At 42.7% G+C, this 27006-nt stretch overlaps 1 protein-coding gene and 1 pseudogene across 1 annotated transcript; both read left to right on the top strand.

The window, feature by feature from the left end:
- POLR1B (RNA polymerase I subunit B) lies at window positions 1-27006 on the top strand. Its single transcript, XM_049652143.1, has 15 exons — window positions 1-247; window positions 4402-4569; window positions 4822-4968; window positions 6620-6752; window positions 7853-7989; window positions 8750-8973; window positions 9963-10134; window positions 12500-12671; window positions 13741-14022; window positions 14932-15065; window positions 19519-19689; window positions 20299-20455; window positions 23360-23556; window positions 24698-24951; window positions 25596-27006. Exons 1-15 carry the CDS (start codon window positions 71-73, stop codon window positions 26476-26478), a joined length of 3408 nt encoding a protein of 1135 aa, XP_049508100.1. The 5' UTR covers window positions 1-70; the 3' UTR covers window positions 26479-27006.
- Window positions 1643-4395, top strand: LOC125937441 (NADH dehydrogenase [ubiquinone] 1 beta subcomplex subunit 8, mitochondrial-like; annotated as a pseudogene).

The following is a 27006-nucleotide window of genomic DNA, read 5'->3' as shown; positions in this document are numbered from 1 at the left end:
CACCGGGGCGCCTGCTGTTCTTCCCGGCGCGTGTGGAGCCGTCGCTGGCGCCCGGTGTGCAGGAGGACGCATGGATCCCGCCGGCCGGTGGCAGAGCCTGCCCAAGGGGCCCAGCTTAAAGCATTTGACTGACCCGTCTTATGGGATCCCGCGGGAGCAGCAAAAGCCAGCGTTGCAGGAACTGACGCGGGCGCATGTCGAGTCCTTCAACTACGCTGTGCGCGAGGGCCTCAGCCACGCGGTGCAGGTGAGCGCGGCGTCCTTCCAGGCTGCAGTCGCTCTGCGATCTCCGGTGCCACTTGCTCCGACGAGGCCCCAGATGAGGCGAAACTCGAGGCGGGCACAGGAGAAGGACCCCGCGGGCTGGACGAGGGGGGTGGGTGGGAGGATGCTTGTGTGGCGAGGGGTGCGGGATAGATCCAAGATGCTGGGGTTAAGTGGGGCAGTGGCCTTGGGTAGGGTTCCCAGAGAGATGGCTGGGAGATCACAGTATAATCCCAAATAGTTCTCCCAGATAGATCGCGCCAGACTCTGCGGGGGGACTGGCACTTGTAGTCTAGTCGACTGGGGGAGTACTAGATGTATTTGTGATTTCTGGATTTCTTTGTGGTTGGAACCTTAGTGTTTTGTAGCCAGTGTCTGCATCGTGAGAGTGAGGAAGGCGCTATGCTATGGTGGGTGTGCCATTCACACCGCACATGCTTTCATGTCACTGAAGTTTTACCTCTCCGAAACTTACCTGAAAAGGTTCTGAACCTATTTGTACATAGACTGTACATGTGAGGTCATCCTTCCACGGTGTTCTTCTTAGCTTTAAAGGGAGAAACTACTGGGCACCTGCTCTGAATTAGGTGGGTGTTGAGGAAGATATAAATGAGGCCTGAAAGCGAGATTGAGTAGTAGTGACACTTATTCAACATTAAGTGGTTTGATTGATCTAGAGGATACGGTAGCAGAGTTCAAATGAAGATGGTGGGGGAAGGTCTCATTTGGTTAGCATCGCCATCGTCTCCCAGGCAGTGGGCTCTGAGGGTGCCAGTAATACATAGACTGGAAGTTCTCAAACTTTTTGGTCCCAGGACCCCCTTCCACTCTTAAAATTTTTGAGGGGTCCTAAATAGCTTTGTTTATCAGTATTTACTCTATTAGAAATTAAAATTGAGAAAATTTTATTTATTTATTTATTTTTAACGTTTATTTATTTTTGAGACAGAGAGAGACAGAGCATGAACGGGGGAGGGGCAGAGAGAGAGGGAGACACAGAATCGGAAGCAGGCTCCAGGCTCCGAGCCATCAGCCCAGAGCCTGACGCGGGGCCTGAACCCACGGACGGCGAGATCGTGACCTGAGCTGAAGTCGGATGCTTAACCGACTGAGCCACCCAGGCGCCCCTTAATTGAGAAAATTTTAAAGTATGAATTCATTTAAAATATAAACCAATGATATATTAACATTTTTATTAAAAATATTTTTGGAGAGGGGTGCCTGGGTGACTCAGTTAAGCGTCTAACTTCGGCTCAGATCATGATCTGAGGGCCGTGAGTTTGAGCCCCTCTTCCGGCTCTGTGCTGACAGCGCAGAGCCTGGAACCTGCTTCAGATTCTGAGTCTCCCTCTCTCTCTGCTCCTCCCCTGCTCTCTCTCTCTCTCTCTCACAAAATAAATTAACGTTAAAAGAAAATTGGGGGGGGGGGGGGGGAAGGTGAAGATGGCAGTGACCAGGGCACAGGTCCTGGTAGTCCGAAGGCTCAAAGGGCAGCTGGGACCCTGGTGCCATTAGGTGCACAGAGAGCCTCCCATATTACCAAGGACATGCTCCAGGGCACTATCCCAAGATCCCAGAAGAACAGGCTGCCGTTGCCAAGAAGGATAATATGTGGGTGGAAGACTACCTACCAACCACATCCGGGTGATGGCATGGGGTAAGGCAAGTACTGGAAGCTTCCTGATGGCTTGCAACAGGAGAGGGATCCATGGTCTGACTGGGACCACCCAGACCTGAGGTTGAACTGGGGTGAACCGATGCACTGGGGCCTTGACATGTATATCAGGAACCATGTGGGCACATCCCCCCACGCCTGTTTCCTGGAATCTCATGTGTAAGCACTTCTTGGGCTTCATGGCCTTCATGCTGTTCATGTTTTGGGTTGGGGAAACCTACCCCACCTACTAGTCTGTGGGGCCAAAACGGTATCCTTAAAATAATTTGTAGGTGGAACGAGGCAGTGATACAGCCAAAGAGCCTGCTAAGCTGGTGGTTCGTTATGAGATCTGAGGAAGCTTCATCAGCTTTGTGCCCCCTAAGTGACTCCCTTATTTCTAGAGACTTAACCTGAATAAATCCCTAATAAAACAGTGGTATGGTTAAAAAATTTTTTTCTAGGGGCGTCTGTGTGGCTCAGTCAGTTGGGCGTCCGACTTGGGCTCAGGTCATGATCTCACAGCTTGAGTTCGAGCCCTGCGTTGGGCTCTGTGCTGACAGCTTGGAGCCTGGAGCCTGCTTCAGATTCTGTGTCTCCGTCTCTCTCTGCCCCTCCCCAACTTGCACTCTGTCTCTCTCTCAAAAATAAACATTAAAAAAATTTTTTTTCTAGAGCAGAAAAATTAATAGGTAAATGATATTTTTCCTGTCTTTTGAATGTCTGGCTTATTAGAAGACAGCTGGATTTGCATTTCTGCTTCTGTATTCAGCCTCTTGTGATAAGTTATTTTGATTAAGTACATGTAGAAAGTGTGGTCAGCACAGATAGTGATGCTGCAACTTAGTATTAGTACCAGAATACTGTATGGAAAATGTTGTTACATAAAACAGTAAAGTAAACGACTAACATTTATAAAGTCAAGGGAAAGATAGCCTTTGTCATATTTTGGTTTATTTACAGTTTTGCCCAATATGGGGGGGGGGGGATGTATTTCTTCATTCTGTGAGTCTAAATTGATAAATCTCACAGGCATCTTTTCAGAATACATTCGATCTCATTATTCAGGAATTCGTATTTGTGAATTGCCTACTCATTAAAATCTATTCATAGCCCACAAATCAGTACATACCACCATGTGCAGAATGGTGAAAATTTTGAATTGCCCAGTGCGCACCATTTCAACTGAGGTCCAACAAGGTGATGCTCTATTTCTTGTTTCAAGTTCCATACTATAAACAAGTATCCTTTTCTAAATCTGTCCAATTTTTCTCCTTCTGGTGCTTTTTGTTGGTGATTTCACTCTTTAAAATAGCCCTCAAGCATAGTGCTGAAGTGCTATCTCATGTTCTAAGTGCAAAAAGGCTGTGATGTACCCCTTAAGAGAAATATGTGTTAAATAACCTTTGTTCAGTCATGAGTTAGTGCTGTTGGCTGTGAGTTCAGTGTTAATGAATAAACGATATATATTAAGTAAGGTGTCTTTAAGTAGAAATGTACATAAAACAAGCTTATATATTGATCAGTTGACAAAAGTGTGATCAGAGACAGGAACGTAACTTTCCCCTAAGAACAATTCAGTGTTTGTGGCAACTTTATAGACCTTAACTATCTCAAATAACAAGATTGTATTGTGATATAGGTAGTGTAGCTGCGACTTGAAAAAGAAAATCTTCTGATCTCCCTTTTGAAAATTGATGCTTCGTCCTTAAATAAAAAATACCTGAAAATTTTATGTTAGAATAAAATACTAAATCCTAAAACAATGCCAGCTTTAGATAACATTTGAAAATGGAGACAAGGTCAGTTGAACTGACATGGGGGTAGAGAACCTTCTCTATATTCTTGGCTCCATTTCTGGCATTCTTGTTGTAACGCTAAGGCTAGGAGGTTGTTCCTAGTTAATATGTAGGAGAGCTCAGCGATGCCCCTTCCTCGGAACAGGAGAGCTTCCCCAGGGAGTGGTGCAGAGAAGCAGCTGTTGTGCAACGGGAAGAACCACCGTGGCCACCACCTGTGAGGCTCTGGTTTCAGCGTGAGGCCACCATGGAATGAAATGTACAAATATCAGCATAAAGAATGATGGCATTAGAGTGCCCGGTCCTAAATCAGGAGGATGTTTCCGTATCCTCTCCTGTTAGGAGCAGTCCCGTTTGTCTTGCTGTGCACGTTGCAGGTACCACGTACAATAGAGAAGTCAGGCACTTGGTTCACAGAACAGTTTTGTTCTGAACACAACTGTACCCTAGAGCCTGCTACAAATGTGACGTGTTGCAGACACTCACAATCTGAATTAGTTCATTGTAGTTGCAGGTACTTAGCGAGGGTATGAGTAGACCGGATATAGTTTTAACCGTCTTTTTAGATATGTCATGTCTGGCATTTTGGGCATCAGTGCTTGTGGAACACGAGAGCTTTGGAAGAATCTTGGAGAAAGAGGGCCTTGGAAATGCAAGCAGTTCATCGTGTGGATTGTATTTCAGGCTATACCTCCCTTTGAATTTGCTTTCAAAGATGAGCGGATCTCTCTTACTATTGTGGATGCTGTCATCAGTCCACCGATGGTTCCAAAAGGAAACATCTGCAAAGAGCTCAACATTTATCCCGCAGAATGTCGGGGCCGGAGGAGTACCTACCGGGGCAAGTTGACAGTGAGTACAGGTGACAGCGTGTGACTCTTAGGTTGTACGTTTTTGAGAATAAGGCTGGTGCCTAATAAAACTTCTACCAGAATTCTGCTTTCTTGGTACTGTCATTTAAAGATCCTAACTTTTAAATCCAAAGGATAAAATCATTTACCTGATGGTCTTCTTCTTTACTCTTTTAAAATACTTACTCGCTTTGGTAGATCCAGGTAGTTTCTGTTTATTATTAAGTAATTTTCTTCTCTCATTTTCATTTAGGCTGATATCAGCTGGGCAGTGAATGGCATCTCAAAAGGAGTCATTAAACAGTTTCTTGGCTATGTTCCCATCATGGTGAAGTCTAAGCTTTGCAACTTATACAACCTTCCTCCAAAAGCCCTCATTGAGCACCATGAAGAAGCAGAGGTAATTGCGGGCATCCAGGTGATGGTAGAAAAGGCCTGAGATGGGAGTGAGAAGATAGAAACTTGCCAGTGAGAGTCAGTTTTTCTTTCTCCGCTTCCAAGTTCTGGATAGGTAAAATGGGGCTTGGTATCTTGTGTGCTGCATACTTCGTAGGCTCAGAATGAGTCTCAGATGAGACCGTGTGTGAAAAGTTGCCGCACAGAGACTATTATTATTATGGGGGAAGTATTGATAGGTTGTTCCCTAATTTCCTTCATGATACACTTTCCGTATGAGATGCTTGCTTTACCAACAGTAAGATTCTGTGAGCATATTGAATTGCTTCCTGTACCTCTCCTTCAGCATGGTTTTCGTCTGCGATACGTGGTTTTGCAGTATTGAGTTGAAGTACTCAAGACGTATAGACTCTGCTGGCAGTAGGGAGACTGTTTTGTGATGGGATGAGGGTTATGGTGTCAGATCTGGGTTTGACACCCAAGTGCTCCAGTTACCAGTTATGTGGCTTTGGGAATTTTCTTTTTTTTTTTTTAATTTTTTGTTTTTAACGTTTATTTATTTTTGAGACAGAGAGAGACAGAGCGTGAACGGGGGGAGGGGCAGAGAGAGAGGGAGACACAGGATCGGAAGCAGGCTCCGGGCTCCGAGCCATCGGCCCAGAGCCCACGCGGGGCTCGAACTCACGGACCGCGAGATCGTGACCTGAGCCGAAGTCGGGCGCTCAACCGGCTGAGCCACCCAGGCGCCCCATGGGAATGTTCATCTTTCTGTGCCTCAGTTTCCTATAACTGTGCCACTTATTGTTATGAGGATTAACGGGGCTGGGAACATAGAGCACCCAGCATGATATACCTGCTTCATAGTATCGATGTGTAGTAGCTTTTTATTTATTATAGAACTATGATACCAGAGGGGCACCTGGGTGGCTCAGTCAGTTAAGTGTCCACCTCTTGGTTTCAGCTCAGGTCATGATCTCACGGTTTGTGAGTTTGAGCCCCACATCAGACTGTGCTGACAGTGCAGAGCCTGCTTGGGATTCTCTCTCCTCTCTGTCTGCCCCTCCCCTGCCCGTGTTCTGTCTCTCTCTCTCTCTTTCTCTCTCTGTGTCTCTCTCTCTCTCAAAAATAAATAAATAAGCATGAAAAACATTTTTTTTAGTTAAAAAAAAAAAATGTGATACCAGAACTATGAAAAACAGTTTCCTCTTTAGCTAATCTGAATTTCTGGTTTCCAGAGTTTTTATACAGTCAAAATTTTTTAACTTCTTTGGGAACCATATTCACCTGGAAGCAAAATGGCTATTATCTCTTATCTCTTTCAAGTAAGGTTTTTTTTTTTCTTTTTTTTAAATACCATTTGAAGACTAAATCATGAAATCATTTTAGGGGGACAGAAAGGCAAGTTAGTTCGAGTCTGTCTAGTAGAGGAAAGTATCCTGATCCTTCCATACTTTTCTGCCAGGTCCCTAGAACCTTTTTAGTGCACTTAAGAGAAGACTTAATTCACACATTGACAGTTTCCATGAAGTTTCCAGGGGACCTGTAGACCCTTTCGCCTCTGCGTGCCTCTTCTGCACGTTGCACTGCGTCTGGCAGTTATCTTCATGTTGACGGTGTATCTTTGTTTAACAAATTATAATTCATCTGTTCGGCAGGAAATGGGAGGCTATTTTATAATCAATGGCATTGAAAAAGTCATCCGAATGTTAATTATGCCTCGGAGAAATTTCCCCATTGCAATGGTAAGACCAAAATGGAAAACCAGAGGGCCTGGCTATACTCAGTATGGTAAGTTGTAGTGACCTTTGGAATGTTCTTTTAGAAAAGTTTTGTTTTTCTAGGAAGCATTTCTGTTAAGTTAGTAAGCATGTTATAGCAGGAAGCCTACTTTTATTATGTTTAATTTTTTTCACATTGAAAGAACACATGTATGGGTCGCCTGGGTGGCTCAGTCGGTTAAGCATCTGACTTCATTTCAGGTCATAATCTCGCAGTTTGTGGGTTCAAGCCTCATATTGGGCTCTCTGCTGTCAGCCCAGAGCCTGCTTTGGATCCTCTGTCTCCTGCTCTCGGAAGAATAATAAACATTTAACAACAACGAAAGAAAGAATGCATGTACTGATGTTCTTATTTATGGAGACGAAGGCTGGCCTGACTCAACCAGAGGGGGGGTGTGGGCCTCAGAAGTCTCCTATGTAGGTTTCCTCTTCCGTGGCATTCCTCTTGGAGTCCCTGGCTGACAGCCACCTGGCCTCTGAGTGCTCACTGTGACAGAGCCTGGCTTCATAAGACAACATTTTCATTCTTTGGTGACCCTGCAAGTGAATAACTTGTTTTTATAATTGAGCTAAAAATCAGCTTCTAATGATAACCATATATACTATCCCTAGAATAATAGCATCTCAGCAAGTCAAAACGGCTAGTCGTTTATTCTTTTGCATCACTGATGTGGAATGCCGTTCCAGTCTTTGTTTAAAGCTGAATCAAAACCTAAAATTCTGCTTTTCTCCATTTGGACTCTTGGATGAAGCCATTTTCTCTTGATCAGATTCCACAGAGTACAGGGGATATAAAGCGCTGTATGATGAGGCTCTGCAAGGTGCTCGTGATATAACGTGTTATATAACACACGGACCCAGCTCTATAAGGAAACTTTGAAGTTGCATTAAATTTGTAGTTTCAGTTACTTGTAGTGGTTTTCAGCCTAGGGAGATTGTGTGCCCTAGGGGATTTGGCAAGGTCTGGAGACATTTTTGGTTGCCAGTCTTGGCTAACCTTAGTGATTTGGCTCTATTTTTAAGAGGGTTAAAAATAATTTAGGGAAAAAAGTAATTATCAAAGCAGTTACAGTATTACTGAGTTTTTGACTTTTTGCTTTGTTTCAATAGGAGTTTCAATGCACTGTGTAAGGGAAGAACATTCTGCTGTCAACATGAACCTTCACTACCTGGAAAATGGCACGGTTATGTTGAACTTTATTTACCGGAAAGAACTGTTTTTCCTTCCTTTGGGATTTGCACTGAAGGTGTGACTTAACGAATGTGTTTCTTTTGCTATGAAGAGGTTCAGTGGAGGTCACATTCTGTGCAGAGTGGATAGGTTCTCCCGAGTGGAATTGATGGCTGTATCAGCTGTGCACTGCTCCAAAACAAATTACCCAAAATGCAGTGGCTCAAAATATCAACAACCATTCCTCTCTCACTATTTCTGTGGTCAGGAATTTGGAAGTGGCTGGGATTTGGGGCACTTGTGCCTCAAGGTCTCTGGAGGTAGCGGTGAGATGTCAGCAGGGGCTGCAGTCATTTAGAAGGCCAGTAGGGCCAGAGGATCCACTTCCAAGGTGGTCACTCATGGCTGGCAGGTCATTGCAGGCTGGTGGCAGCAGGTCCTGGTTCCTGTGCATGTGGGCCTTTCCACAGGCTGCTGGAAGCGGCTGTCTTCCCTGAGAGGGTTAGCCAGGAGAGTGAGGCTGAAGCCACAGTCCCTTTTGGGACCTGACCTTGAGAATCACACATCAACTTTTTTACCATGTTGTCTTGGTCACACAGGCCGGTGCTGACTTAGTGTGAGTGGAGACTCTACAAGGCTGTGAATACCAGAAGGCAAGGATGATGATGGGGCCATCTTGCTGTCTTACCATACAAGCCATGTCTTGTTTTGGAGAGTTCATTTGGATTTGCCAGTAGTGGAGTGCTAAATTTCCTCAGAGAAATAGAATGGCTAAAATTGTTTAGTTATGACTAGCGATTAAAAAGAAAACCTTGGTTTTTTTTTTTCTTTTCTAGGCACTTGTCAACTTCTCCGATTACCAGATTTTTCAGGAGCTCATCAAAGGCAAAGAGGAGGACTCTTTCTTTAGGAACTCCATTTCTCAGATGTTAAGGATCGTAACGGAAGAGGGTTGTTCCACACAAAAACAGGTCCTTAATTATCTAGGTGAACGCTTCAGAGTGAAGCTCAGTCTCCCTGACTGGTACCCAAATGAACAGGCTGCAGAGTTTCTGTTTAAGTACGTGCTTTTGCCTAAACGGTTGTCTGTGGGGCGGGAGGTTGTAGTTAGGGCTATGAGTCATCTGGGAATCAGAATGGACCTGGGGGTAGCATTCTGGTCTAAGGAAGCAGGGCCCAGCTCTGTTCCTCTGGCCATCCACACCTTTCTTTCTATAGTAGTTTCGTTTTATTTTATTGTGCTTTTAAACTTTTATTTTGAAACAATTCCAGACTTCCAGAATTGCTGCAAAAATAGTACCGTGGACACTTCACATTCACTAGTTGTTACCATTTTTATTACGTTTGCTCTCTTGATTTCTCTTTACGTAGGTCAGCATTCTTCTTCCTGTAACATTTGAAAGTTGTAGGCATCCTGTCCCTTTATTTGCCCAAGGCAAGGACTCTGTTATATAACCATGTACAGTTACTAGCGTGTATTTATTTATTTATTTTTAAATTTTTTTTAATGTTTATTTATTTTTGAGACAGAGAGAGACAGAGCATGAACGGGGGAAGGTCAGAGAGAGGGAGACACAGAATCCGAAACAGGCTCCAGGCTCTGAGCTGTCAGCACAGAGCCCGACGCGGGGCTCGAACTCACGGACCGCGAGATCATGACCTGAGCCGAACTCGGCCGCTTAACCGACTGAGCCACCCAGGCGCCCCCAGTTACTAGCGTTTAAAGTAGTATGTAGGCACAGGTCACATGTTGAGCACCTGAATGGCCAGTGCCACTGAGAAACTGAATTCTTAATTTTATTTAGTTGTAGTTAATTTACATTTAAATAGCCACATTCTGCATGTCATGCCATGTGGTCCAGCATAGCTCTAGACCCTGTGAGTATGTACTGTCCTTTTGCTAATGTTGCCAGTAAAGAGGAAAAGCAGTTGTCTTTAAAAATGAGCAAGAACTTTTAAGTAAACAGGAATCAGGAACCTGGGTTCGTAGGACATCAAGTTCTAGTAGCAGCTCAGTCGTTTTAAGCTTCGCTTTCTGTTTTGACACAGCCAGTGCATCTGTATCCACTTGAAATCCAGTACTGAAAAGTTTTACATGCTTTGTCTCATGACCCGGAAGCTCTTTGCTTTAGCCAAAGGAGAGTGCATGGAGGAGAATCCTGACAGTTTAGTGAATCAAGAAGTCCTTACACCTGGTCAGCTCTTCCTTATGTTTCTGAAGGTAAATGCTTGCTTTCACCCTTGGGCCAGTCGTCCCTCTTGTGGAATCGTGAGACGGTTTCCGGCAGCACTGTTTTCTGAGTGTTTGCAATTTGTAGTTTCAGCACTTTACGTAGCCTGCCTTTTTAATTTTTTGTTTGTTCGGCAGTAAGGGATTTAATCCAAGATCTTAAGTTTACACCAAATTCAGAAACTTCTTTAATATTTCTAAGAGGTTAAAGGCAACATCAAGTCTCGGTCTTAACGTTAATGATAACATGTAACTGGCCAAACGTGTGTGATTTCCATACTTTTTTTAAAATGTTATTTATTTTTGAGAGAGAGAGAGAGAGAAAGAGAGAGCAAGCAGGAGAGGGGCAGAGAGAGAGGGAGACGCAGAATCCAAAGCAGGCTCCAGGCTCTGAGCTGTCAGCACAGAGCCCGACGTGGGGCTCGTACTCACGAACTGTGAGATCATGACCTGAGCCGAAGTCAGATGGTTAACCGACTGAGCCACCCGGGCGCCCCACATTTCCATACTTTTATACCAGCTTTGTTTTAAGCTTCTGAACCCCTGACTCTGGGACACAGTAAGAATCTTCAGGAAGGTACAGGACAGTGACATAATCTGAACTACAGACTTCAGTAGCCATTTCACTGAATATCACAGCGGAGATTGAGGTGTCCTGTGATTTCCGTGCTTGGTTCTGAGGGCTTCTTAATAGTGAGGGAGTGAGAGATACTGAAGAGCTGCCCTCTCTGAACTTTAGAACAGCTCTGGTGAACGCTGTTCATCATCCTTTGTGGTGTCTGCCCTCCCTGCCAGAGGCACTGTCTGCTCAGCTTTATACCCCTGAACCTTTTACCAGAAAGGCTGGGGACCTCATAGGAAGGCTTCTTAGAGGCCTCTTCTCACTCCTCTTGCGCTGTTGTGTGCAGGCCTTACATACAGGTCTCCAGTCACTCGACTGCATTTCTGAAGTCAAAAAGTGCTAGAACTCCAAAAATGCGAGTTGGCAGGAGAACCTGACCTGCACTGACGGGAGGCTATTTATAATGTTCATTTATTCTACTTAGTGTGATAGTTTGTTTGTCTCTCCGTAGAAGTGTGTTTGATTACAAGCCGGCACCTCAGTCTTCATAATGAGTTTATGTACCTGCTACCCTTGTAAAGTCTGGAAAATTCTTAAGACAGAAATAAATTGGGCCCAGGTCGTCCTATAATGCACTGCTCTTTGAAGAAAAGTTTGTCGTGAGGCTTCAATAAATACGCAGAGTGCCAGCTTACAGTATGTGCCCCATGCTAGTTGCTCACCTTAGCAAGTTAACTACAAAGTGACAATAGGCAAACCTCTTACCAGGGAGAGACCGTTTCGGTCCTCATTCCTCCGGTCTCCTGTCTCAGGTCACAGAGCTGCTGCCTGGGTCTCTGGTCCTCAGGTCTGTGGCTTTTCTTTCCTGTTTTCTGACTCTGCTATCTCACTTCTTTTCCATTTTGCTTCAGACTTACAGGAGAAGAGAGTGTCACTCTTTCCTACCAGTGTCAACTGTCTTGTGTGTTGGGCGTCATTTGGGGACTTGGACTCTTCTTAGTAGTTTTTACTGTTAACAGAGTGGCTGCTGCTTTAAAGCTTTGCTCTCGTTGCCTGTTTCTGGGGTTGAAGCTGTTCTGACTACTTGATGAGAGCATTTTAATGAAAAACTTTTCTAAAGCCAAAGCAAACGTGATTTTTGTTTTTGTTTTAATTTTGTTTTTTAATTTGAGAGAGTGTGTGCACAAGTGGGGGTGGCGGAGGGAGAGAGAGAGAATGAATGAATGAATGAATGAATGAATCTCAAGCAGAGCCCAATGCAGGGCTTGATCCCACGACCCTGAGATCATGACCTGAGCCAAAATCAAGACTCTGACACTCAACTGACTGAGCTCCCCAGGCGCTTCCTCCCAGAGCAAACTTTTGATTCTTTTCGTGAATGTGGGTAATCTTTACTAGGAGCAGTTTTTGCCTCACTCCAAGGGACATTTGACTGTGCCTGGAAACATTTTTGGTTGTCACAGCTTGCAGGATGCTACTGCCATCCCGTGGGTCAGGGCCAGGGGTAGCGCTAAATATCCTGCATGCAGGGCCTGGCCCCTCACTACAAAGAACTATCTAGCCAAAATGTCAGTGGTGCTGAGGTTGAGAAACCTTGATATGCAGGAGTTTGTGGCTTCTGCCTGAACAGGAATAGTGTGAGGAAAGACTGTTTTTCAGGCTTATAGACCAGACGTTCTCCATGTCAAATGTATAAATTAGTGGGCCTTTGTTATGGACATGGGATTATTATGTGGGAGTAAGTATGAAATGTGAGTAATTTAAATGTAATCGTTTCAATTTTTTTTATTTCAGGAAAAAATGGAAGCTTGGTTAGTGTCTATAAAAATTGCTCTAGACAAGAGGGCTCAGAAGGCCAATGTGTCCATAAACACTGAAAATTTGATGAAGATTTTTAATATGGGAACAGACCTTACAAAACCATTTGAATATCTTCTTGCTACTGGGAATCTGCGTTCTAAAACAGGTGAAATTAAATAGATTGGCTTCAGGGGTTGTGGGAGGGGGGATGGGCTAAATGGGGAAGGGGCATTAAGGAATCTGTTCCTGAAATCATTGTTGCCTACATGCTAACTAACTTGGATGTAAATTAAAAAAATAAAATTAAAAAATAAAAATAGACAGACTTCATTTTAGGTACAGTTTTAAAGTTATTTGATCAATATGGATTTATATATTGCTGAGAGAGGTTCTCTTTAAAAGTGAACTCATCTCTTGGGGCACCTGGGTGGTTAAGTTGGTTAAGCGTCAGACTCTTGATCTCAGCTCAGGTCTTGATCTCGGGGCATGAGTTCAAGACCCATGTTGAACTCTGTGCTGGGTGTGAAGCCTACTTAAAAAAAAAAAAAAAGAAAAGCCTTTAAAAAAGTGCATTTGTCCCTTTCACTAAAGACGGATTTCATGTTGTAAATTTGACAAGTGTGCATCAGTGTGCATCAATCTGAAGGGCTTGAGACAAGGCATCTGTAGAGCTTAAATCCACTTCTTATCATCACATGCATCTCTGTGCCTCCTTCTAGAATTCTAAAGATAGCTTAGATCTGTGAGGAACCGTTAGTAGTCTGGGGCGGGGGTGGGGGTGCATCACCTAAACCAGGTGCATCAGAAAGGCCTGAAAAACCTAAGTAGTCATTGAGGGCCCAGAAGTAATACTGTTGATTTTTTTTTTACACAGATAGTACCGATGCAGATTTTTTTTTACGACTAACAACTTCTTACATATTTTCCATCCCTCTCTGATGAATCCCATTTAGTTACTTGCTGTTTCACACTCATTTAACGTTTCCCACAAAGGAGGTAGTAATAGGAGGAGAGAGGGAACCAGTGGGGCTAATATAACTTGGGAAATCTGGGGGGAGGGGTTACTGCCTTTTTACTACTAATTTTGTAAATCCCTCCCACTCGTCAGCGCTAATAAACTTTATAACTCACTCTGATTTCTACTGTGCTCTGAGGTTTTGTCCTCAGAGCCTCACATCGAAATACACTTGTTTTTTAAGTTTAGCCTGTTTTTGAATGACTTTTGTTTTATTAAGGTCTTGGCTTCCTGCAAGATTCTGGACTTTGTGTTGTGGCTGATAAGCTGAACTTCATACGCTATCTCTCCCATTTCCGCTGTGTGCACAGAGGGGCTGATTTTGCTAAGATGAGGACCACCACAGTACGCAGGCTGCTGCCGGAGTCCTGGGGTTTCCTTTGTCCTGTGCACACCCCAGATGGGGAGCCCTGTGGCCTGATGAACCACCTGACTGCCGTGTGTGAGGTCGTCACACAGTTTGTGTATACAGCATCTATTCCGGCTTTGCTCTGCAGCTTGGGTATGTGATGGACAGTGATAAACAGTCTTGTTTGGGTGTGGGGGTTTTAACAGGTGCAAACTGTCAAGTTATACTTCTTTGGGAACTAAGCAAGAATTCTGCAAGAATTCTGTTTACTCTTCTGTGCAGGAGTCGGGCTGGTTTCCTGGCTCGTCTGTAGGTCAGGTGCATTTTTTTGAGAATGAGTGAGGGAGAAATTAAATGCTATAGTTTTATTTTATTTTTTGCAAAAATAAAAATGTCAAAACATTTCAAATACACCAGCATTCAGCATTATCGTTAATGCATTAACATTCAGCAATATCAGAAATAACATTTTGGGTCACTCCCTGTATCTGGTGACTCGACCACTGCATCTCTAAGTAGGAAACAGTGTCAGTTTGCAGGAAGACCATTAAAAAGAGGTTGTCTAGTAGTCTGTACCCTGATGTCATAAGAGACAGAGCCTTTGTTCTGGGGGACTCACAGCTGCTAACTCTGCTTTGGCTGAATGTCCTGGAGTAAACACAAAAGCACCACTAGTCTTGATGCTGGGGTTACAGATAAATTTTAGCAAGTAGGCAAATTCACAGATGTGGAATCCTCAAATAAGGAGGATCAAGTGCAGTTGAGGTTTTGGGGAAAAGTTTATCTATTTACATGGTTCTAATCAAAACATAGAAGATATACATAGGAAAGCCTCTCTTATACCCTTGTCCCCCAGCTGCTCTCCCCAAAGACAGTCCGAGTCACCAGTTTCTTGTGTATCCTTGCTGAAAGGGCTTAGAAACATGTAAGCAATATAAAAATGTTCTGGTTTGGAGGCCAGATCTCTAAAATGATGAAGCGGTTGTCGAGCCTATCTGGAGGGACTTTTTAACGTAGGAGAAAGCACTCTGGTGTGAGCATTTGGTCTGTTCACTTCCCCAGGGGTCACTCCAGTTGATGGAGCTCCACACCGGCCGTACAGCGAGTGCTACCCTGTCCTGCTGGATGGCGTCATGGTTGGCTGGGTGGATAAGGACCTTGCTCCTGGTGTTGCAGATTCTCTCCGACACTTTAAGGTGATCTTGTGTCTTTGTGAACTGTTCTGTCCCTTACTTCTAGGTTGTCTGTCCTTTTTTTGTCGAGGTAGCCCCAGGGCAGCGTAGACTGGCCAGGGGGTCTGGAGGTCAGAAGCTGATTCCGAAAGTGCCTCTACATCCCCTGTAGTGTCACAGTCTTGTCTTGTGCTGGCTTCAGAGGTTAGGGTCAGTGACAGATACTTTGACCTGCATGCATTTTTTTGGTAGTTTCATTGAGGCCCTAGTCTGCTAATCTCACAAATTTTTAACTTTTTTTGTTTTGTTAATACTAGTGGCATACAGGGGGCCTCAAAATACATCCTTTATATTTCAAGTAATGTTGAAGATATGCGAGTTATAAGTCACACCCTGTTACCTTCTGGGTCTTAAAAGTGGATTTCTATTTATTTATTTTTTATTATTATTAAACAATTTTTTTAAGTTTATTTATTTTTGAGAGACACAGGGAGGGGGAGGGGCAGAGAGGAAGAGAAAGGATCCCAAGCAGCCTCTGCATTCTCAGCACAGAGCCTGATGTGGGGCTCGAACTCACAAACCGTGAGGTCATGACTGAGCCAAAACCAAGAGTCGAGCGCTTAACCAACTGAGCCACCCAGGCGCCCCATGAAAGTGTGTTTTTGAAAAGTCAGGTATGGGCGCCTGGGTGGCTCAGTTGGTTAAGCATCCAACTTCGGCTCAGGTCATGATCTCACAGCTCGTGAATTCAAGCCCCATGCTGGGCTCCGTGCTGACAGTTCAAAGCCTTGGAGCCTGCTCCCGATTCTGTGTCTCCCTCTCTTTCTGCCCCTTCCCCACTTGTGCTCTGTCTCTCTCTTTTAAAAATAAGTAAAACATTAAAAAAAAAAAGTAGAATAACATTCTTTGACTAACTTATATTTGGAATTTTCCTAACAAGAGTTTTGGTATGAGACAATGGGCATTGAAGAATTGTTCTTTGGCAACAGGATGAATTACAGTTCGTGCTCTGGTTTATTTCAAACTGTACTCTGGTTCAGTTTTCGGTATTTTTAGTTTTCAAATTGTTCAATATAATTTTTTTTAATTTTTTTTTTACATTTATTTATTTTTTGAGAGACAGAGAGAGACAGAGCACAAGTGGGGGAGGGGCAGAGAGAGGAGGAGACACAGAATCCGAAGGAGGCTCCAGGCTCCGAGCTGTTGGCACAGAGCCTGACGCGGGGCTCGAACTCACAAACCGTGAGATCATGACCTGAGCCGAAGTCGGTCGCTCAACCGACTGAGCCACCCAGGTGCCCCTGTTCAATACAATTTTAAATGTAAAGGTGTTCGAACACCACAGAGAACTCCCATCTGCCCATTACCTAGATCCACCAGTTGTTAGGTTTTGCCCCACATGCTTTATCCATTTGTATGCCCTTTATAAACCTGTACAGTTTTTTCTTCTGAACCATTTGAGGATGGTATACAGACCAATCCCCTTTTCCATGAAGATTGCCACCATCAAGTGCATTCTTCCTGAGAACAAGGGCTTTTCCTCCTCAATAATCCCAGTACACTTTTCAACATCAGGGAAGGTTAGGGTGGTGGAGTCCACAGCTGACACTCAGATTATGCCAGTTGTCTCAGGAATGTCTTCCACAGCAATTTTTTCTCTATCCTGGTTTGGGACCCAGTCCAGCATCATGTATTACATGTAATTATCATGTTTCTTTAGTCTCCTTTAATCTTGAACGGCCCTTCAGCTCTTCGTGTCTTGACTTTTTTAAAAACTACAGGCCAGTTATTGTATAGCTATCCTTTATTTATGTTGGTGTGTAGCTTTCTGATGATGAAATTCAGGATATCCTTTCAAGAGGCACATGATCTTGAGGCCCCTGGGTGGCTCAGTCAGTTAAGCGGCCAACTTTAGCTCAGGTCATGATCTCACGGTTTGTGAGTTCAAGCCCCGCATCGGGCTCTGTGCTGACAGCTCAGAGCCTGGAGCCTGCTTCAGGTTCTGTGTGTGTCTCTCTCTCTGCCCCTCCCCCACTCATTCTCAATCTCTCTCTCTCTCTCTCTCTCTTTCTCTTTCTCTCTCAAATAAATAAGCATTTAAAAAATGGAAAAAAAAAAGAGGCACATGATGTTGACTTGTCCCGCAGCTAGTGATGCTAATTATGATCGCAGTAAGGTTGTGTTCTCTAGGTTGATGCACTGTGCTGTTGCTAATTTTCTGGGTAATTAGTAATTTGTGGAGAGATATTTGGAAGAAGCTATGTGAAAGCCTCATCAAGTTTTTACCTGCAAGTTGGCGAATTCTTTGAAGAATTCTTACTCTCCCATTGATGATTCTTTCCTGAGGGAATGATTATTGTGATGGCTGCCCCGTGATTGTTTCCTAGCTCTATCATTCCTTCTGTGTTTGTGAGTTGCTATTTTGTAAGGTAGAGTTTTCCTTTCTCTTCCACTTATTTGTTTTTTTATTCACAGCAGCATAGATTTACAGATGCCTGTTTTATTTCATGAGTCTTCTGTTGCTGTTGCTTATTTTGATGCTCAAGTTGTATGATTTCACTTTTTCCAGAGGTCCCTGTGGTTTTGTTTTGTTCATAAATGCATATAACAAAATTTACCATTGTAACCATTTTTAAGCTTCTAGTCCAGTGGCATTAAGTATGTTCAGGTTGTTGTGCAACCACCACCCTATCCATCTCCTGAAGTCTTCCATCATCCCAGACTGGAAGTCTGTACTCATTCAACAGGAGCTCCCCATTTCCTCCTTCCCTGGTTGCCACTGTTCTACTTTTCTTCGTGAACTTTGACTTTGCTAGGTACCTCATGTAAGTGGAAACATACAGGATTTGTCCCTTTGTGTCTGGCTTATTTCACTTAGCGTAATGTTTCAAGTTCATTCCTGTTGCAGCCTGTGTCAGAATTTCATTCCTTTTTGGAGCACCTGGCTGGCTCAGTTGGAGGAGCATGTGACTCTTGATGTCACAGTCATGAGTTTGAACCTTACGTTGGCTGTAAAGATTACATGTATAAATAAACGTAAAAATAATTGCATTCCTTTTTTTAAGACTGAAGAATATTCCATTGGGTATACTACCACATTTTGCTTATCCATTCGTTCATTGATGGATACTTAGCTTGCTTCCACCTTTTGTGTTGTTGTTGTTGTTTTTTTTTTTTTAAGCTTATTTATTTTGAGTGACAGGGCTGAGGGACAAAAATGAGGGAGAGAAGCGGGCTCCGTGCTTCCAGCACAGAGCCCAATGCAGGACCTGATCCCACAAACTGTGAGATCATAACCTGAGCCGAAATCAAGAGTCAGATGCTTAACCAACTGAGCCACCTAGGTGCCCCAGGTTGCTCCTACCTTTTGGCTACCATGAATAATGCTGCTGTGAACATGGATATACAAGTACCTGTTTGAGTTCCTGCTTTCAGTCCTTTGGCGTGTATGCCTAGAATTAGAATTGCTGGATCATACAGTAATTCTCTATTTCATTCTTTGATGTGTTCTGGGGGAAATCTGTAGTATTTTCTTTTAGATATACTAAGTGTATTATATTAATTTATTCCCTGGTCATCATTCTCTAGTACTAGTGATGAATAATGAACCCTCAATTCCTGGAATAAATCCCACTTGGTCATGGTGTATCATTTTCTTAATATTTAAGAAATACCAGTTAAATAGTAAAAATTTATTTTTTTCTTAACAGATACATTTCTGCTTTATAAAAATAATTAGAAAGTTTTCCTTTGTTTTCAGTGCCCTGGAACAGTTTGTAGAAATTGGGTTATCTGGTCCTAAGTCTGCTTAGAATTCCCCTATGAAACCATCTGGCTCTAGTGCTTTCTTTGGGGATAGTTTCTAGATACGTTTATTTCTAATATGGAAATCGATCATCTTTAAAAAGGCTTTCTACCTCTGTTGGGGTCTTCTGTTTTGGTAACCTGCATTTTATCCATTTCATCTTGATTTCTTAGAGTAGACCCATGATTTTAAATTTTAGTTTCACTGGTTTTTTTTTTTTCATTTCTTACTCCGTACATTTGTCCCCCTCCCCACCCCCACACACCCCTCCAGCTTTTTTTCTTGGTTAGGTTAAGCAGTGGGTATTTGAGAGAATGCAGAATTTTGATTTATTGCCTTGAACCTTTTTCAGTATTAATTTCAGGTTTTATCTTTGTTAACTTGTGGGGTTTTGTGTGTGTGGTTTTTTTTGTTTTGTTTTGTTTTTTGGCCTTTATGTTAAGAATTTAATCCATTTAGGGGAGCCTGGCTGGTGGCTCAGTTGAGAGTAAGAGAGTCAGACCATGAGCAGGAGAGGGGCAGAGAGAGACAGAGACAGAATCTGAAGCAGACTCCAGGCTGTCAGCACAGAGCCCGACGCGGGGGCTCGAACCCACAAATCGTGAGATCATGACCCCCAAGTGCCCACCCCTACATCACTTCTTAATTGAACTCTCTTTTTGTTGAAAACAGGTGTTGAGAGAAAAAAGAATTCCTCCCTGGATGGAAGTGGCCCTTATCCCCATGACGGGAAAACCGAGTCTATACCCAGGGTTATTCCTGTTTACCACTCCTTGTAGACTTGTGCGGCCTGTGCAGAACTTGGAATTAGGCAAAGAAGAACTAATTGGAACTATGGAACAGGTACACAAAGCATTGTGTTGGTGCCTGAACCTACTCGTGTGGTATATGACTTCTGAAGACTTAATCACTGCTACTTTTTAAAAATGTTAGCGCTGTTTGATAACCATCGGGAGTTTGAAAGAAAATCAGAACTTACCTCTGTCTCCTCTATGATGAACACAAAGCCATTTTCACCTTTCCTCCCTCCGCTCACCTATCGAGAGAGAGGGTTGATGGTCATGTTACCTGCCTTCCCATCCTGCCCAGCTCCTATGCACCTGACTCTGCCCCAGGTGGTGAGGTGGGAACATTCCATTAGACTCACTCACCGCCTTTGCCTCCATCTTTGCAGTTGGGAAACTGTGGGCTTTGTGCTACCTAAAAATTTCTTTCTTCCAATGTTCCACAGTTGAACCAGGGTGGATTCAGAGTGACACGGGTCAGGTAAGCGATATTTCTAACTGGAAGCTTCCCCGTGCTTCTCAGTGGATCCTGTCCGTGTTCATGATGTTGAGTGGGGAAGGTTTTCATTCAAGGCTTTGAGTCCTAAACTCTGAGAGATAAGATGAGTTAATATGCTAGCAGTCAGTTATTTTGTGCCTTGAACTTCTCGCCCTTCCTTTTTTCCAGATCTTCATGAACATTGCCATCTTCGAGGATGAGGTTTTGGCTGGAGTTACCACCCACCAGGAGCTCTTCCCTCACAGCCTGCTGAGTGTGATCGCCAACTTCATCCCTTTCTCTGATCACAACCAGAGTCCTCGGAACATGTACCAGTGCCAGATGGGTAAGAGGGAGTAGAGAGTGGTGGTGATATTCACACAGAAGAAAAGCGCTTGTAACTTTTTTTATTTTGAAATACTTTCAAACTCAGAGAAAACTTGCAAGAATGGTACAAAGATTTCCTATAAACCCTTTATCTAGATTCTGTTAACATTTTGTCTCATCTGCCCTGCTTTCCATTTGAAGGGAAATTACAGACACGATGCCCCTTTACCCCTAAATATTTCATTGTGTATTTCCTAACAGCAAGCATGTTCGCTTACGTAACCAGGGGCAAGCGTTTAAATCAGGAAATTTAACATTGATGTTGTTATACTATTTTATAGTCCTTACTCAGATTTTGACTGATTGTCCCAAAAATATGGCTTGTGGCAGTTTTTTTTTCTGCGTAGCACCTAGTCCAGGATAACAAGTTGCATTTAGTTGTCATGTCTCTTTAGTCTTTTAAATTAGAACAGATCCTTAGCCTTTGTCACTTTTGACATTGATGTTTTTGAACCAAAAGGTAATTTATTTTGTACGATGTTTGTCAATTTGGATTTGTTTGAAGTCTTGTGATTTGACTTTTGAAGAATACAAACCATGTAGTCACCCACATCTTATCACTTGCAGTATTCTTCATTCCTGCCTGATGATTCCGTGTTCTGTTGAATACCTCCAAGTAATATCTCTTGAGCCTGAAAAGCTTCCTTTAGCATTTTTTATAGTTTAGGTGGTTGGCTACAAATCCTCTTAGTTTTTATTTCTCTGAAAATGTCTTTGTTTGATCTTCACTTGAAGGAAATAGATGTACATTTCTAAATTGAGAGTTTGTTCAGCACTTAAAAGGTATGGAACTGTCTCTTCTTGGTCTCTCATTTTTACTAGAAGTCAGTGGTTACATGTATGGTTGATTGCTTGTAGATAATGTGTTCCTCCCCCCAGCGCCCCACCCTCCCCTGTCCTTAAGATTTTTACTTTATATTTGATTCATAGCAGATTGAGTACGATATGCCGAGATATGATGTTCTTTGTGCTTGGAGTGTATTGGTCTTCTTAAATCTGGTTTTAAAGAGTTAATCGGGGCGCCTGGGTGGCTCAGTCAGTTATGCATCCAACTCTTGATTTTGGCTCAGGTCATCTCAGGGTCCTGAGAATGAGCCCCACAGCCTTGGGCTCCCTGGTAGACATGGAGCCTGCTTAAGATTCTCTCTCTCTCTCTCTCTCTCTCTCTCTCTCTCCCTCCCCCCGCCTACCCCCTCTCCCTGCTACCACTCTCTCTGTCAAAAAATAAATAAAAAATAAAAGATGTAATTAAATTAGTAGTTTTTGCCATTAATTGTAAAAACACTGCTTCTGCCCCATTCTCTCATACCTCTCCTGAGATTTCACTTATGTGTCATGTATATTAAACCTTTAGGTATCGTTCTGTAAGCCATTGGTTTATAATCTCCTTTTCTGTCTTTTTTTTTCGTCTTTGGGTTGGATCATTTTGTTGATCTATTGTTAATTTCACTGATTTTTCATTCTATGTCAGATATTTAGTTTTTTAGCCTAGCATTTCTGTTTGTTTCTTTTTTATAGTTTCTATTTTCTCTGAGGTTGTTGTCTTCATTGTGAACATATTTTCCTTTATGTTTTTGAGCATTGTTATTACAGGTTTTTAAAAATCACTGTCTTCTGATTCTAACATCTGGGTCATCTCAGGATCCATCTGCATTGATTACATTTTTCTTAAGTATGGGTTGTGTTTTCCTATTTCCTTGTATTTCTAGTAATACTGGATTGTATCCATGACATCGTGAATGATAGGTTTTAAAGATTGTCGGTTCTATTATGGTCCTTCAAAAAGATTGGTTTTTAGATTTAATTGGTAGATAGCTGAACACAGCAGTTGAAGTATGTTCTTTTAGCCTCAGGTGGCCTGCTTGGATCTGTCACATGCATAGTTTAGTCTGCCAAGGATTTGGACTCCGTTTATTTGCAGAATTTAAGGCTCTTCATGGTTCTTTCCTTTCTAAAATCTACCCCCTTACTTTCCAGTTGCTGTTGTGTTCTGAACTCTGTTCCTTGGTTCTGTAGGCTGGTAAGACTGTAGATTTCTATCTAAGTTGTAGCCACTACAGTGACTGAACCATCAGGCAAAAACATTAAAAACTGAAAAAGCTAGTAGTTCCCTCTGTACTGTTTCTTTTGTCCAAGTGTGAATTCCTCTCCAGTTTCTGACTCCAGTGCTTTCATACTGTGTGTGTTTGGGGAGGGGATGGGGGTGGTTTTTTGTTTTGCATTGTTCTGGATCTTAATGTGCTGAGGTGTAGCTTTCTCCTACTGGAAGCTGGAAGTCTCCTTTTCTAGATTTTAAAATTCACTGTGTATGTATGCATACACATATGGTCTTATAAATCATTTTGTTTCAGGTTGATTCTCTGTAATGTGAAGTAGTACAAAGAAGAGTCTTACTTCCCTACCCTCTGTACCCCACACCCAGAATTAGCAGATACTGACATTGTGTTCTGTGTGTGTGTAAGGAAGTAATCTAAGTAGGTAGATAATAGTTACTGTCTGCTTTTCACCCCGTCTGTCCCCCAACTAGTAATATCCTGTAATTTATATGCATCCTTTTTATGCTTTTCTTACATTATACACATGTCCATAAACTAGGAGTGGAATTATCTGGTATGTGTACCTAAAGCGTATAATATTAAATGTCATTCTGTGCTTTTTCCCTCTCAGCATCGTTTTCATGGTCTGGCTACATAGATACACGTGGTCTGCTTCATTTTCATGCTGTGTATTAGTCTGTAGTGAGCAGAACCACCACGATTGATTTATTCATTCCCTGATGATGCATGTTTTATTGTTACCAATTTTATATATGACCTTTATAGTCAAGGGGAAAACGATGCTAAGGGTTTTTTTTCCTTTGTAGGGAAGCAAACTATGGGCTTTCCACTTCTCACTTACCAAGCTCGATCAGATAATAAACTGTATCGTCTTCAGACTCCACAAAGCCCTTTAGTGAGACCATACATGTATGATTATTATGATATGGATAACTATCCAATTGGGACAAATGCCATTGTTGCTGTTATCTCTTACACTGGCTACGATATGGAAGATGCCATGGTGAGTTCTGCCAAGAGAATGTAGTGTCATTTCTTTTCTTTTAAAAAAAAATTTTTTTTTAACGTTTATATTATTGAGAGACAGAGACAGAACATGAGCATGGGAGGGGCAGAGAGAGGAGGAGACACAGAATCTGAAGCAGGCTCCAGGCTCTGAGCTGTCAGCACAGAGCCCGACGTGGGGTTCAAACTCAACAAACCGCAAGATCATGACCGGAGCTGAAGTCAGATGCTTAACTGACTGAGCCACCCCGGCACCCCTCATTTCTTTTCATTTTAACTTTTTTGTTTACTGTGGGATTACTGAAGGAATATTTTCATGTCCTGGCACCAGAGTGTTCTGTTAAATGATGAATTCCTAGTCTCCATTGAAAATGGCAAGCCTTGGGGCGCCTGGGTGGCTCAGTCGGTTGAGCGTCCGACTTTGGCTCAGGTCATGATCTCGCAGTCTGTGAGTTTGAGCCCCACGTCAGTCTCTGTGCTGACAGCTCAGAGCCTGGAGCCTGCTTCGGATTCTGTGTCTCCCTCTCTCTCTGCCCCTCCCCTGCTCATACTCTTTCTCTCTGTCAAAAATAAACAAACATTAAAAAAAAAAAGAAAGAAAGAAAATGGCAAGCCTTGAGGGATATTCACTAAATATTCAAATATGCATATATCATGGATATTTGAGTGCATGTGTGAGTAGATGCTGAGTGAATAAGGTCTTGGATATGTCTACATTTCATATTTATTTATTTTTAAGTTTATTTTAAGCGAGGGAGCGCACACACATGTGAGCGGGGGAGGGGCAGAGAGAGAGGGAGAGAGAATCCCAAGCAGTCTCTGTGCTGTCAGCACAGAGCCCGATGTGGGGCTTGATCTCATGAACTGTGAGATCACAACCTGAGCCGAAATCAAGAGTCAGATGCTTAACTGACTAAGCCACCAAAGTGCCCCTATCATTTATATTTATGTATGATTAGGTCTTAAACCATTTACAAGTGTCTGGGTTTTATTAGTGTAGGTGACTTGGAAAATTTGGAGTTTTAAAATTAGAATGGCAGTTATCATAAACCCAGTATTTTAATTCTAACTAGTTTTAATTTTGAAAATCCCCATTTGGCCTCAGTCTCTTAAATTAATGATTTTTTTTGACCTCACAGATTGTGAATAAGGCCTCTTGGGAACGAGGCTTTGCCCATGGAAGTGTCTACAAGTCTGAGTTCATAGATCTCTCTGAAAAAATTAAACAAGGAGATGATAGTCTGGTGTTCGGAGTCAAACCTGGTGACCCACGGGTTTTGCAGAAGTTAGATGATGATGGCTTGCCATTTATCGGAGCACAGTTGCAGTATGGAGATCCGTATTATGGCTACCTGAACCTCAACACCGGGGAAAACTTTGTGATCTACTATAAGTAAGTTCGGATACCCAATACTACTTTGTGAAGGCTGTTTCTCAATGAAATTGCTGGTGGTCAGTGAATGTTATCTTTTAACAGGAGAATTCCGGAGAAGACAGAAGTGATGGTTTTAGTCACTGACTCAGTCATAACTGAATTGGCGTTTCTTAAATGAGACAAAGTTCTGTGTCTGCTGTATGGCCTTTGTTTTTTTACTTCTCTTGTCAGTCTCATAGTTTGATAAGTTACCTGTGATTTATTTCAAAACTGTATTATTCAAACTTTATCGTCTCTCTCATGCATGTTGTTAGGAATTTTCCTAGCTAAAATGTCAAGTTCACTATGCCTTTTATTAAAATTAAAAATTTCTTAGCTTATTTTACATCCAGAAAATTGTTTCAACAGTAGGTCTTCTTCATAGTTTTTCAGTTGCCTCTGTCGCCGTTCTTTCAGATGGGCATAGTTGTGTAGTGAATGTAATCAGTAGCCCTGTTCGTAAATACTTTTAGGGACACCATCTCTATTTGTACTGGAGAGTAGAGGTAGGAATAAGTTTTGCAAATACCCTATAAGATGCACTAATTATATCAATAAGACTTAAGTGTCTTTGTAAGTTTAAAGAACATAGTTTGACCTCCCGTCTGCTTATTTTTTCCTAGGAGTAAAGAAAATTGCATTGTGGATAACATCAAAGTGTGTAGTAATGACACCGGCAGTGGGAAATTCAAGTGTATTTGCATCACGATGAGAGTCCCTCGGAACCCAACTATCGGAGATAAATTTGCCAGTCGTCATGGGCAGAAGGGCATCTTGAGCCGGTTGTGGCCAGCTGAGGACATGCCATTTTCTGAGAGTGGGATGGTCCCAGACATCTTGTTCAATCCTCATGGTTTTCCCTCCCGCATGACCATTGGTATGTTAATTGAGAGCATGGCGGGGAAGTCTGCTGCTTTGCACGGTCTCTGCCACGATGCTACACCCTTCACCTTTTCAGAGGAGAACTCAGCCTTAGAATACTTCGGTGAGATGTTGAAAGCTGCTGGCTACAACTTCTATGGCACCGAGAGGCTGTATAGTGGCATCAGTGGGATAGAACTGGAAGCAGACATCTTCATAGGCGTGGTTTATTATCAACGTTTACGCCACATGGTCTCAGACAAATTCCAGGTTAGAACGACGGGAGCCAGAGACAAAGTCACTAACCAGCCTATTGGGGGAAGAAACGTCCAGGGCGGAATCCGTTTTGGGGAAATGGAGCGGGATGCTCTTTTAGCCCACGGTACATCTTTTCTCCTTCATGACCGCCTCTTCAACTGTTCGGATCGATCGGTAGCCCACGTGTGCGTGGAGTGTGGTAGTTTACTCTCTCCACTGTTGGAGAAGCCACCGCCTTCTTGGTCTGCCATGCGCAACAGAAAGTACAACTGTACTTTGTGTAATCGCAGCGATACTATTGACACCGTTTCTGTGCCTTACGTTTTCCGGTATTTTGTAGCCGAACTGGCAGCTATGAACATCAAAGTGAAATTGGATGTCATTTAACCTGATGTGGCCTTTTGGGTTAGGAAAACTATCAGATTAAAATAAGATGTAACTTCAGTTTAGTGAAGATATTACTTGGTTACTGTGGAGTTTTTCCAAGGGTGTTAGAGTTTTCAACCAAGACCTAGCAACTGAGAATTCAGGATTTCTGAGTCTATCCAGTATAAGAACTACTGAAGTTGATTTTTAATACATTATGTTCAAAAAATGATACACTGGTAAGTTGAAGGATATACAGGGAAGTCTTTCCAACCCTAGGTTCTTTGTATCCTATTTTCAGCAGGCAGTGACCATCAAACATTTCTCTGGCTAGAGCAGAGCAGTCCAATACAAATACAATGCAAGCCATAGATGTAATTTTATATTTTCTTATATCTCCATTAAAGTAAAAACAAAAGGTGGCTCTATTGAAATGTAGTTGTTGTACAAAACTGCACGTATTTAATGTATACAATCTGATGGGTTTGAACACATGCATACACCTGTGAAATGATTGTAATCAAGGTAATAAACGCCACTTCCAGAAGA

This window comes from Panthera uncia (genome assembly GCF_023721935.1).
Source record: "Panthera uncia isolate 11264 chromosome A3 unlocalized genomic scaffold, Puncia_PCG_1.0 HiC_scaffold_12, whole genome shotgun sequence".
Classification (NCBI taxonomy): Eukaryota; Metazoa; Chordata; class Mammalia; order Carnivora; family Felidae; genus Panthera; species Panthera uncia.
This window is presented reverse-complemented; position numbering and strand designations above follow the sequence as displayed.

Coding starts and splice junctions, on each gene's coding strand:
- POLR1B (XM_049652143.1), top strand. CDS start 71: ATGGATCCCGCCGGCCGGTGGCAGAGCCTGCCCAAGGGGCCCAGCTTA. Junction 10,135..12,499: donor TCTTCCTTATGTTTCTGAAG/GTAAATGCTTGC, acceptor TTTTTATTTCAG/GAAAAAATGGAAGCTTGGTT. Junction 20,456..23,359: donor CATGTACCAGTGCCAGATGG/GTAAGAGGGAGT, acceptor TTTCCTTTGTAG/GGAAGCAAACTATGGGCTTT.